Source organism: Ovis aries, chromosome 8 (assembly GCF_016772045.2).
Source record: "Ovis aries strain OAR_USU_Benz2616 breed Rambouillet chromosome 8, ARS-UI_Ramb_v3.0, whole genome shotgun sequence".
Taxonomy (NCBI): Eukaryota; Metazoa; Chordata; class Mammalia; order Artiodactyla; family Bovidae; genus Ovis; species Ovis aries.
Genome location: NC_056061.1, coordinates 86,604,551 through 86,618,172, shown reverse-complemented (window position 1 = coordinate 86,618,172; position 13,622 = coordinate 86,604,551). Strand labels below are relative to the sequence as shown.

General features: G+C 38.7%; 1 protein-coding gene across 6 annotated transcripts in view; it reads right to left on the bottom strand.

The window, feature by feature from the left end:
* Nucleotides 1–13,622, bottom strand: part of QKI (QKI, KH domain containing RNA binding) — a 157,548-nt gene that overhangs the window by 105,102 nt on the left and 38,824 nt on the right. For all 6 annotated transcript variants that reach the window (XM_027972645.3, XM_027972641.3, XM_027972643.3 and 3 more), the window contains exon 2: nt 3,542–3,684. In XM_027972645.3, the coding sequence (XP_027828446.1) occupies nt 3,542–3,684 (143 nt within the window). The remainder of the gene's footprint in view (nt 1–3,541; nt 3,685–13,622) is intronic.

The following is a 13,622-nucleotide window of genomic DNA, read 5'->3' as shown; positions in this document are numbered from 1 at the left end:
AAATAAAAATATTTTCTATACTGCCAAAATTTGACACTCTTGTTTCATTTTAATTATTTTTTTTAATGATGAGATACAGTTCCTAGTACAGACTACAGCATAGTTAGTTACTATTCATTTGGTATGTATTGATAACCTTAAAGAGAAACTACACACAGACTCCAACTCTGCGAAATCCTCTTAAAGGAAATTTAAACTCAAGGTATTAAAAAACTGGTCTGGAGGACCAAAATGGCTTGTATCTATTCCTCTCCTATAAACCACTGAATTTCAAATTTAAAAAGCTTTGATAAAACAGATATTTTTGGGTGCCAGTAATTACCCAGAACTCATACACCACCTGCCTCACTGACACGCCTACATATGGATGTCTGAATTCAAACTCAGCTCTAAGTCAGAAATGTGAAGCCCCACCCCCAAACCTGCTCTTCCCTCAGTCTTTCCTCAGGAATTGGTGACTATTACTTCAACCAATCAAAACCTGCGAGCTACTCCTCTGAGTTTTCCCTCACCCTCCATACCCAATCTGCCAGCAAATCCTACTGGCTCTTAAGTTATCAATTATGTAGGATCTGAGTATGTAGAAGTCCTCCTCTTCAAGTTCCTCCTCTGCCCCCAGCTGGCCTTGCTGCTGTCAGTATCATCCACAGCCTCTCTCCACACAGAAGCCAGAAATAAGCTACTAAGACCTAACTGAGCCCACAGCACTCCGCAGCTTTCCATTTCACATTCAGTAGTATCCAAAATCTCTACAGGATAGGCACTCTGCTAACTTTCTACCCTTGAATCTCACCACACTTCCCAAGCGTGCACTGAACTGCTGATCCCTCTGCCTGAAACGTCCTTTCCCCAGATGATCTGAACGCCCTCCCCCCATCACTCTACTCATGTCTCTGCACTCCCTTCATCTCATAAGAGATTCCTTAACCAAACACATAGCCACTGTGCATCTCCTTTTTCCCACAGCATTGACAGGACCTAAAGAAAACATCCTCTTGTTTCTTGTCTGTCTGTACTACTGCAATGCCTGCTCCTCAAGAGTTCACTGCCCCCATCTGCCTCCTGAAACAAAGCCTGGTAAAAGGACCCTACATGACAACCTGTGAGTCTGGCTTAGGATGACAACCTACACAAACGAGAGCAGTGCTTCCCAAGCTTCAGCATACATGGTATCATCCACGTGGCCTGGAAGGCAGACTGCTGAGCTTTGGCCCAGAGCTGCTGATTCAACTAGTCTGGGCTGAGGTTTGAACATTTACAAGTTCCCAGGAGGTGTGGATACTATAGTCCCAGGACCACATTTTGAGAATCAGTGAACTAGACATTGTTTCGCTCCAACACACCTGTCAGCAACTGAAGTTGACCGTGACAGTGAATCTCAACTGGTGGAAAAGGACAGGTATATAGGAAAAAGGTGCCTCCCTTTGGATCCACAACATAAAACACATCTCTTCTGACTTAGAGGATTACACAGGACTTGTGTCTTTTAGTAATGCAATGTAAGCATCACTCCATGCACAGCATTTCTCTAAGAACGCGGATCGGGCGAGTTAAGGTTGCATTCTCTAACACGGTCTCATGCTCTTGCGCAGCCCACGCTAAAGACCACTGCTGGGTCTCCATCCTTTAGACAAGCAGACAACAAGGTCGCTGTCTTGCACAGTCCATGCTAAAGACCACTGCTGGGTCTCCATCCTTTAGACAAGCAGACAAGAAGGTTGCTGTCTTGCATAGTCCATGCTAAAGACCACTGCTGGCTCTTCATCCTTTAGACAAGCAGACGAGAAGGTCACTGTCTTTTAAAGAGATCATGAAATACAGAAGTAGTAGACGCCAACCGGGATGGACAGCTGCCCAAATCACAACTTACCATCCCTAAAAATAATCCAATACCCAGGGTGGTCTAGGTTATGTCAGTTAATCCCAGGCCTTACTCATGGCAAACTGGCCCAAAATACATTATCTCTCCAAAGAATATGAAGTTTGAATAAAATCTGAGAGGCATGATGCCAAATTATGTAGCACATGGAATGCTGCTCAATGTTACCTGGCAGCCTGGATGGAATCGGAGTTTGAAGGAGAATTTATACATGTATATGTATGAACTACCACAAGATTATTAAATGGAAGTTAAAAATAGAAAAAGAGCAAGGCTCTCAACAGGGAAGGTCTAAACTTCCACTACTGAGGATCTCAAACCTGCCCTGGTTCCTGTCTTATATACAGCTTTGTTCTCCAGCTATTCCTTTAACCCTTAGTACTACACCCAATTATCTTCCAACAAACTCCTTTTTGCCTAAATCATCCAGAATTGTTTATATATTTGTAACAAAAATACTTATTTAAAAAAGAGCAAATATATTAACTTGTAAGAAAACTGTATTATTAATAGAAATGCACCTTATGTAATATCAACATTTTTTCCCTATCAACTCGACATTCATTTCTAATCTCCAAACTATGATAGTATCCACATAATGCATCTTAGACTGCACATCACATTTCTGACTTTACAATATCAATTCCTTCTTGTACTTCCTTTCAGAAAAGTCCTCTGAAGCTCAGCAAAAAGACATCGATTTGCCTCAATATATTCAGTAGCTACTGTTTGCCTATTACGTGCCAATATTACATGCACTGAGAATACAGAAGTAAATAACAAAGACAAGTTCTTAAGTACCTTATATTCTGCTGGGGTGAGACAAGAAAATTAAAAAAAAAAACAACTAGATAATAAATGCTATTGCAGAAAAATAGAGACGTATGTGAAATAATGAGTAACCAGATTGCTTTTATATTAAATGGGCAGAGGAGGCCTCTCTAAAGTGACTTTTAAGCTAAAATCTTAATGACAAGAAGAAGCCAGCCAGTTAAGATCAATGCAGAGAAAACATAAAGGTTCTTGGGCTGGGAATAGACCTATTCTTAACAGCCCATGTGACTACAGGGTGTTGAGGAAGAAGAAAAATCATTTCAGATGAGGTTAGAGGTAGAAGGTACCGTATCATGTAGGGCTTTGTAACAAAAGGCAAAGAGTTTTGCGCCTTTTATAAATTAATTGTAGATTATAAGGAGGCTATCCAGGACAGGATACTCAGAATAGCTGAGCAAGGAACGAAGATGAAAAAAATTATAAATAGTGGTTATGATAAAAATTTCAGCACCGCAAGAACCTTAGCTATCAGAGCCTAGTCCCTCACTTTGCTGAGAGGGTGATGCAGCTTCGGAGGCTAGGCCAAAGGCAAGCACTAAGTTGTACTTGGTGCTTTCTGACATTCAAGCCAAAGCTCTTCCATAATTCTTGCCTCAATCTGAAATCTAGGACTAAGTCTTTACTATGTGCATTTCCAAAGTGACACAGCAACATCCAAACAAATATATATATATTTTAATAATTTTAAATTATTCACACATCTGGTCCCTCGTGTGAAATTTTTTTAAAGCAGCTGCCAGTGCTTACCACCAGATCTCTCTCTTTCCAAAGAATGTGAATCAGGAAAAAAGCAAAACAAAACATTGAATATAAACAAAATATACTTACATCTGGGTATTCTTTTACAGGCACATAAAGTTTCTCTTGTAACTGAACAATAGGTCCCACAGCATCAGGCAATTCTGCACTCCTTTTCTCTGTACTGCCATTTAATGTGTCATTGTACATGTCTTTCCGTACTCTGCTAATTTCTGTTAAAAGTAAAAATTTTAAATGTGTTAGACAAAAAAATATTCTTACTAGTCCAGGAAAAAAATAAATAAGAGGGTAAGGGAGGATTTCATTGATTAAGTGTTAAAACTTAAAAGAAGTCAAGAGTTGTTGACCTATACTGTCATTCTCTGGATTAAGTCTGCGTATAACCAAACTACAGTCTTAAGTAAACTCTACCAGAAACCAAGTTTACACCAAATAATAAATTTTATTAAAAATAACTTCAGAGCCCAAGCTCTTATTCACTATAATACAAACCAGTTATTTTACCTAATTTCTACATGCCTAAACAAATGATAGCTTCAGCCAAATACCTCCCCAAGAATGCCTATCAGACAACACTAATGCCAAAGGCTCCTTTATAGTTCAGAAATAATCTATCTGAATGAAATTCAACCTGGACCACTTCCTTAGATATTTTAAGTATCTCTGGAATATCCAAACAGAGATGTCCAATAGATACAGAGATTCAGAAGTCCGAGTGTGACACACAAACGTACTGGTTAAAGCTACGAGAACAGAAAAGATGTCTTAAGAGGGGACTGGGAGAAGAAAGAACTGAATGACCCTAGGAAAAGCAACATTTAAGGAGTAGGAAACGCAGCTCCAAACCAAGGAGTAATGGAGGTAGACAGGAGAACTAGGGAAGAGAGGCATCTAAGAAGCTAACAAGTGGCAGAGCCAAGGACAGGCTAATCGACAGGACCAAACGCCTCAGAGCATGGTCAGGTGAAGAGCAAAACGAGGGCGCCTTGGATGTGACCACTAAGTCAATGCTGATCCAGAAGCTGTGAGGAAAAGATGGTATGGTGATCAAACTACACTGAGTTAATGAATGAAATACAAGAAACCAGAGATACCTAAAGTCAGTAATTTTTTAAAACAATTATCATGACAGTTCTCAAGTATAAATATGACTTCTTAAAAAAAATGAGAAATCTATTTTAATGGATCAAGTCCTATACAAGGAAATCAATTCTTTCAAGAGTTCTTTATGTAGCTTTTACAATATGCTAAAGGACAGGCCCCTACCTACTGCAATACACTAAGAACAGTTGTCATTATTAATTTAGCTGAATGTTTCTGTAACCAGCTCTCAATGACACAGACTATGTCTTCCTTTGGGAAGAGGCTTGGGTCCATTAGTATTGATACTTAAAAGTAAGATCCCCAAAGAAGTAATTATTAATAAGAAAATTTGGATAAGATGATTAGGTTAAAGAATACATAAATACACAAAAAATATAACTTCACCTGGAAAGAGAGATACATTTACCACTCCTGTTGTATTTGTATGCCTTCCAAACATTGAATTTCAATTTATTGCTATTAAGGAACTATCAAAAGCAATGCACACTTTAATTTTCTTAACTAGTTATTTAAATTGCTTCCAGTTAAATAAAATCCACTTCAGTAAAAAGGCATGATCAAAGATGTTTTTACCCAGCTATATTAGTCCAACCGGTGAAAATTTTGCACTACCGTACATTTTCTGCTTCAGTGATGGCAATCTTATCTCTTAACAATTTGCCTGTCAAAGTTTACCAAATGTTTATCTCTTATAGCAAGTGAACTTTTGTAAAAGAAAATCAAAAGAAGGTACCTTGTATTTAACTACATTATAAGGGCAACATTTTCTTTAAGTTCTTTTTTATACTTTTGCTTTCATAAGGAAATCTTCCCCAAAGATGTCCAGTATCAAATCAGTGTTTATCTTAAAATTAGCATATGACAGCAATTCTCAAATCAAATTTCTAGTGACCAACAATTTAAATATAAATGGTTGTTTAAATAATTATGTAATTATAGCACATAATTAAATGGAGGACATGAGAAAAAATTCATCTAATTAAAACTGCACATCAATCCTTCAGTCCAGGTCTCTATGTAGAAGCACTTCCAACATTAGTTTATTCCATTAAAATTTCCTCTTCAGAAGCTGCCCAATTCTTATTATGAAGCTGCTGCTGCTAAGTCACTTCAATTGTGTCCAACTCTGTGCAACTCCAGAGACAGCAGCCGGCCAGGCTCCCCCATCCCTGGGATTCTCCAGGCAAGAACACTGGAGTGGGTTGCCATTTCCTTCTCCAAGGCATGAAAGTGAAAAGTGAAAGTGAAGTCGCTCAGTCGTGTCCGACTCTTCGCAGCCCCATGGACTGTAGCCTACCAGGCTCCTCCACCCATGGGATTTTCCAGGCAAGAGCACTGGAGTGGGTTGCCACTGCCTTCTCTTTATGAAGCTAATAACACTCAAATAAAAAGCTGACAATAGCATAAAAGGAAACCATAGATAAAATCTGCTTATAGACAGAGATGCAAACATCCTCAATGCACAAACATCACTGGCATAATGCACTAAGACAAGGTGGATTTTACACCATGAAAGCAAGAATTCTTCAATATGTTTTTAATCTATTAACATAGTAATACAGTTGGCTGAAGAGGAAAAAGTGATTTTCAGCTAGACAAATTTATCTTAGAAAAGTTGAAATAATCAATTATAAATTAAAAAATTCAGATGACAAGATTTAAAAACAATATACAAAAAAAAACCCAGTAACATATATCTATCTGACCAGATGATATAATGAAAGAAAAGATACATTTACCACTTAAGCTGTATTTCTAGAAACTCTTTCGTGATTATTTAATACCTTAAAAGTTCCATGCAATTTTGTTACCTATAGCCTTGGTTCTTACAATAGTGGCTGGGAATACAGTCGGTCCTCAATTAATACTCACTAAATCAGTATTGATGGATGGGTGAATGGAGAGAGGAATGAGCCAGGTTCTAGGGCATTGACGTTAAACAAGTCATGGTCCCAGCTCTCAAAAAATTTAGTCTAATATGGGAGGCATATGAATACAGAGGTACTCTAAGGTAGAACAACAGTAAGTAAGAGATACGGATTAGACACAAAACAGGCATCATCAACTCTGCTACAGACAGGGCATTAGGATCAAGAAAGAAGTCAAGAGGACAGAACTCTGACATTGTTTTCTAATGACAGGAGTATGTGAAGCAAAATTACAATGAAATTTTATATTAATTTCACTTTCTAAAATATATCACTTAATTTAATAATAGAAAAGAAATTACATACAAGACAGCACTAATAGAAATGAAAAGATGACTAAGACAGTTTGAGTTCACAAGATATTTAGAATTTTCACTGTGGAGTCCAACCAGCTGAGTACTACACCTTTATCAATAGCACCTTTCTAGCCAGAAAATCATGAGCATTTCTCGGCACATTACTTAGGACACTCAAGACAGAGCAAGCTCTGATGCCAGTTCTAACAGTCACTGTGTCATTTTAGAGTCTCTTACTTAACCTCTCGGTGTCTGTGAAAAGTGTAAGTGAAGGGTGCTCAGTCGTGTCCTACTCTTTGCGACCCCATGGACTATATTCACTCCATGGGATTCTCCAGGCCACAATACTGGAGTGGGTAGCCTTTCCCTTCTCCAAGGGATCTTCCCAACCCAGGGATCGATCCAGGTCTCCCGCATTGCAGATGGGTTCTTTACCAGCTGAGCCACCAGGGAAGCCCAAGAACACTGCAGTGGGTAGCCCATCTCTTCTCCAGGGGACCTTCCCAACCCAGGAATCGAACCAGGGTCTCTTGCATTGCAGGCAAATTCTTCACCAAAAGTTTATCAGGGAAGCCCAAGAATACTGGAGTGGGTAGCCTGTACTTCATATAATTAAAGGTTGCTTATCGAATGATGGTGACTGAATCCACTGGTTTCCAACCTCACTAGGCAAAAACTCATTTATTATCTTCCCCATAACTCCAATGGTTTTAAAAGCTGCCTCCAAAGCATTTCTTTCTTTAAGGCTAGCAAGAGCTTTTGTTAATGCTATCCTATCAAGCTGATATAATCAAAGGTAAAATATTACAGAAACTTGTCATAGGTATGGGCATGGGTAATGCTCTAATTCGTCTGTAAGTGGTGGGCTCACAGGTGTTCATTTATGAAACATACAAAAGCCTCATTATTAGTATGCTTTATACATTCTTTTGCTGCATCAAACATTACAAGATATAATTATATTAATGTCCCCATCTCCACACTACCTTCATCAAACTACCACAGTGGTTTAGAGAAGTAAAAGTTCAGAGCCATTTGCTTACTCACCGAGTATACAAATTCCTACTACTTATAATTACCCCAAAATAGCCCCAATATCAAGAAAACTTGTTTTAGACATCTCTAAATTAAGTTCTTAAATGTTATAAATTTACTGAATTTTCTCTTTCCTGAAATTTCTCCCACTCACCCCCACTCAACAATCCAAAGCTCATAAAAAAGTTCTGAAATCTAAGTGTCCTCTTCTCTAAGCTATATGACATAGTTTCATACTCTTACTCATTTAGATGTAACTAATTTGTCTGTCTCTTTTAAAATGGAAAACCCTGTACCACACAAATCCTTCCGTGACCACCAGTGAGTATGCAGCCTGAGGCTGCCTACCTCCAGTCTCAAACACTCAGCTTCCTTTGCACCTTCAAGAATACCTTAATTGCTTTGGCGAGCACAGTGCACTGCTGACAAGGTCAAAGCTAAGTTTCAACCATTCCATACTTCTAGGGCTGTTTCCTTAGACAGCAGGAGACAAACTAACATTTTTTCATGGTTGCTTTCTACCAGACTAATACCTTCAGACTGATGATAATCTATCAGTTGACATTCCTAAGGGATAACTATTCTGTGAGGCAAGGATCCAACAAACGGCAATTTCATACCACACGTGTTTCTCTAAACTGGATATTAAAACTTCAGGCACACTTTATCAACTATTTGACGACATGTCAAGCTACACTAGAACTGGAATCTTCCTTTGGATCCACCAGAGCTAAACAGGAAACAATCACTTCTGGAATCTAAAGGCTGTGCTAACAAGTTGAGAATATAATTTTTTCAGCTTTGGGACGTATTAACCTTTTTAGCAGTCAGACTCCTCTCATTTTCCGTGTTTTCTTGAATTGATATTCAGTCATCACATTTTTTTTTCAAATTCCAATACCTTAAAAACTATTTTTTAATCCAGTCCTGAAAATCTGCTTTGGCTGTACTGCTTTGTCTCTTCATATGTCTCTGCTTTAATCTTCCCAATATTTTCCTTTCCCAAACTAAAGCTCAATTATCAGTCAGTGAACTATGCTCCTAAGAGGAAAAGCAGTTATTACACAGTTCTGTTTTATGCAACCTGTATGGATGCGAGAGTTGGACTGTGAAGAAAGCTGAGCACCGAAGAATTGATGCTTTTGAACTGTGGTGTTGGAGAAGACTCTTGAGAGTCCCTCGGACTGCAAGGAGATCCAACCAGTCCATTCTGAAGGAGATCAGCCCTGGGTGTTCTTTGGAAGGAATGATGCTAAAGCTGAAACTCCAGCACCTCATGAGAAGAGTTGACTCACTGGAAAAGACTGATGCTGGGAGGGATTGGAGGCAGGAGGAAAAGGGGACGAAAGAGGATGAGATGGCTGGATGGCATCACCGACTCAATGCACCTGAGTTTGAGTGCAATTCCAGGAGTTGGTGATGGACAGGGAGGCCTGGCGTGCTGCGATTCATGGGGTCGCAAAGAGTCGGACACGACTGAGCGACTGAACACCTCGTTGGCCTTGAGTCATTTCCCTTTCCCCTAATTCACCTATGGATTTAACTAAAAGCTTTGTTTTAAAATCATTCTTGTTTCATTAAGCCTTAACTAACTTTGGCTTTTTGCTTTTCCATTACCACCACCTTTACTGTATCTGAACCACTGTGCGTGCATCCCATCCACTGCCACCTTACAATTCTGCACAGCTTTAAATTTTTCTGAAGTATAGTCACTTTACAATGTGGTGTTAGTCTCTGCTGTGCAGCAGAGTAAATCAGTCGTAAGCATACATATGCCCACTTTTCTTACAGACTTCCATCCCATTTAGGGGCCACAGGGTGCTCAGCAGAGTTTCCTGTGCTACTGAGCAGACTCCCATCAGTCATCTGTTCTATACATAGTGATGCAGCACATGCTCCTAAAATCTGAATTATCAAACTAACAGCTAACCACTCTGTGGAAGAGTAGGGTGTCAGAAATAAAAACATGGAAAAAAAATACTGGAGAACAGAAAAATACAGGCTGAGAAATCTAAATTACAAAATTAAGTAGTCATTTCCAAAGATCAGTACAAAATGCTATGTATAAATTCAATGCTGTAAAATTGAAAAACTAGATAGAGAATAAAATATAGCCCTATTTTACTTTCTGATTTAGAATTAAGACAAGATTAGGAAATATAAAAAATTTACCACCTCAGTAGTGAAGGAAAAAAAAATTCTAATGATATAAATTTTAAAAAGGATTAAAAAATTATTTTAAGAATCTGTAACAATACAGATTAAAAGGTAACTTTTCAGAGGGACATCCCTAGTGGTACAGTCATTAATAATCTGTCTTACAATGCAGGGGATGCAAGCTTGATCCCTGGTCAGGAAACTAGATCCCATATGCCAAGGGGCAGCTAAGTCCCCAGACCACAGCTAAGACCTACCTGCACAGCCAAAAAGAAATATTTTTATTTTTAAGGATGACTTTTCAAAACACTGAACAAAATCTGATACAAATGACATGTTAAACTTAATGTTATGACAGCTAATTCTAATTGCTCAACTAGCTAAGGAATTCCTGCTGAGCTATTCAAATTCTAAAAGATGATGCTGTGAAAGTGCTGCATGCAACATGCCAGCAAATTTGGAAAACTCAGCAGTGGCCACAGGACTGGAAAGGTCAGTGTTCATTGACTACCAAAGAGTAATACCAAAGAATGCTCAAACTACTGTACAACTGCACACGTTTCACATGCTAGCAAGGTCATGCTCAAAATCCCCCAAGCTAGGCTCCAACAGTATGATAACTGAGAACTTCCAGATGTACAAGCTGGATTTAGAAAGGGCAGAGAAACCAAACATCCAACTGCCAACATCACTGGATCACAAAAAAGGCAAGAGAGTTCCAGAAAAACATTTACTTCTGCTTCATTGACTATGCCAAAGCCTTTGACTGTGTGGATCACAAGAAACTGTGGGAAATTCTTCAATGGGAATACCAGACCACCTGACCCGCCTCCTGAGAAATGTCTATGAAGGTCAAGAAGCAACAGTTACAACCAAACATGGAACAGACTGGTTGAAAACTGGGAAAGGAGTATGTCAAGGCTGCATACTGTCACCCCGTTTATTTAACTTATATGCAGAGTTCAATTCAGTTCAGTTGCTCAGTCGTGTCCGACTCTTTGAGACCCCATGAATCGCAGCATGCCAGACCTCCCTGTCCATCACCAACTCCTGGAGGTTACCCAAACTCATGCCCATTGAGTCGGTGATGCCATTCAGCCATCTCATCCTCTGTCGTCCCCTTCTCCTGCCTTCAATCTTTCCCAACATCAGGGTCTTTTCAAATGAGCCAGGTGGCCAAAATATGGGAGTTTCAGATTCAACACCAGCCCTTCCAATGAACACCTGTGACTGATTTCCTTTAGGATGGACTGGTTGATCTCCTTGCAGTCCAAAGTACTCTCAAGAGTCTTCTCCAACACACACAGGAATATGCAGAGTACATCGTGTGAAATGCTGAGTTGGCTGAATCACAAGCTGGATTACAAACTGGGAGAAATATCAATAACCTCAGATATGCAGATGGTACTACCCTTAAGGCAAAAAGCAAAAAGGAACTAAATAATCTCTTGATGAAGGTGAAAAGAGGAGAGTTAAAAAGCTGGCTTAAAATTCACCATTCAAAAAACGAATATCATGGCATCCAGTCCCATCACTTCATGGCATATAGATGGGGAAACAATGGAAACAGTGACAGACTATTTTCTTGGGCTCCAAAATCACTGCAGATGGTGACTGCAGCCATGAAATTAAAAGATGCTTGCTCCTTGGAAGAAAGGGTATGACAACCTAGACAGTGTATTAAAAAACAGAGATATTACTTTGCCGACAAAGGTCTAGTCAAAGTTATGGTTTTACCAGTAGTCACATATGGATGTGAGAGCTGGACCATAAAGAACGCTGAGCACTGAAGAACTGATGCTTTCGAACTGTGGTTCTGGAGAAGACACTTGAAGAGTCCCTTGGACTACACGGAGATAAAACCAGTTAATCCTAAAGGAAATCAACCCTGAATATTCACTGGAAGGACTGATGTTGAAGCTGAAGATCCAATACTTTGGCCACTCATTGGAAAAGACCCTGATGCTGGGAAAGAGAGAAGGCAGGAGAAGGGGACGACAGAGGATGAGATGATTGGGTGGCATCATCAACTCAATGGCCACAAACTTGGGCAAACTCCTGGAGGCAGCGAAGGACAGGGAAGCCTGGCGTGCTGCAGTCCATGGGGTCTTAAAGAGTTCGACACGACTGCAACTGCCCAGCAACTGGCTATGCTGATATGATAGACATAGATACTTTATTTGGACATCTACATGCTTTACTTTGACCTTTACACTTAAATTCATCAAAAATATTATCTATATTATAATTAATATAACTGGAGCTAAAATACAGAAAGAAAAGGTTACTGTATCATCTGATCATTAAAGCTGTTTAATTTAACATTTTCCCTTAATTTATTCAGTAGTCAATTATTTATAAATATATACATGCTTTGAGGTACACAGTATAAATTTTATAAACAAAATTAAAATGACAGCTTTGATCATTCCAAATGAAGTTTAAATGGGATCAATGATTTCTTCACTACCTCCATCCATCTCTTGCTGGACACTAAACTGGTACAGTGAGACAAAGGGCAAAGTAAGATTTTAGTTGTTTTAGCTCTTAATTAACAAATCAGCAGTCTCTATTCACATGAAATTCATTAAATCTTATAATAATATTAAAAGTCTACTTATAACTAAAGGACACCTGCCAACACACAACGAGGTGGCTGTTATGCGCCCTGTACACTTAGGGGCAACAAACATCTCTTCTAAAAAAACAGACCTCTAATTCAGGGTTTACTAAATACAGGGAGTTTTAAAGATATTTTAAGTGCAGCAAAACCCACAGAATAATATAACTTCACTGTTCTAATTTTAAAAAGCCATAGCCACAAGGTAAAGAAAAGAAATGAATTAAGAAGCCAGCTACTAGAAAATAATATGCACTATTTAATGGAACACATTTTGCTTATTCAACCAAATATATCTGATTTAAATTTGAGGCAACTACACTGAAACCAGCGGGCTGTGGGGCAGGAATCAAGCTACTGCCAATGCTATAGATGGGGCCCTTTTTTCTCTTTAATCAATCCAGAACTGGAAATACAAAAAGAAAAATGACAAATGAAATTCAGCAGCCCTCCTTTAAACTGCCAAAAATTAACTGTTCAAAATTGTTGGTAAATTTCACATAAAAATATGAAACAGTCCGTCCTAGTTCCCTGACTGTTCTCAGCAGCAGTTATGTATAATGAAAGGTGTTTAACAGTAGCTGCATTTCCCTGGAAAGGCCCTTTCAAAGGTTACAGAAAAGAGAGTCTATATATGATCACAACTGAAGTATGTGAATTTTCAGACAGACACACAGAAGTCAACAAAAGGATATAACAACGACTAAGAGCAGTCATCTCTGGGAGGTGAGTTTACAGGGACAATTTAGTTTTCATGTTACTTCACAAATTTTTTTCACAATAGTAACACTTATAAAATAGTAGTTATTTTCATTAGGATGGTAGAATCTAATTTAAATCAAAATGCAGAATAGGATTCCCCATATAAAATTATAATGAGGATTAAGTTATTGACTCTCAAGTCTAAAAATAAACCACAAATACTTACATTATTTTTGTAAACATGAGCACCTCACCATGCTAAAATTTGGTACATGAATTATCATGGGATCCTCCCAGAATCTAAGATA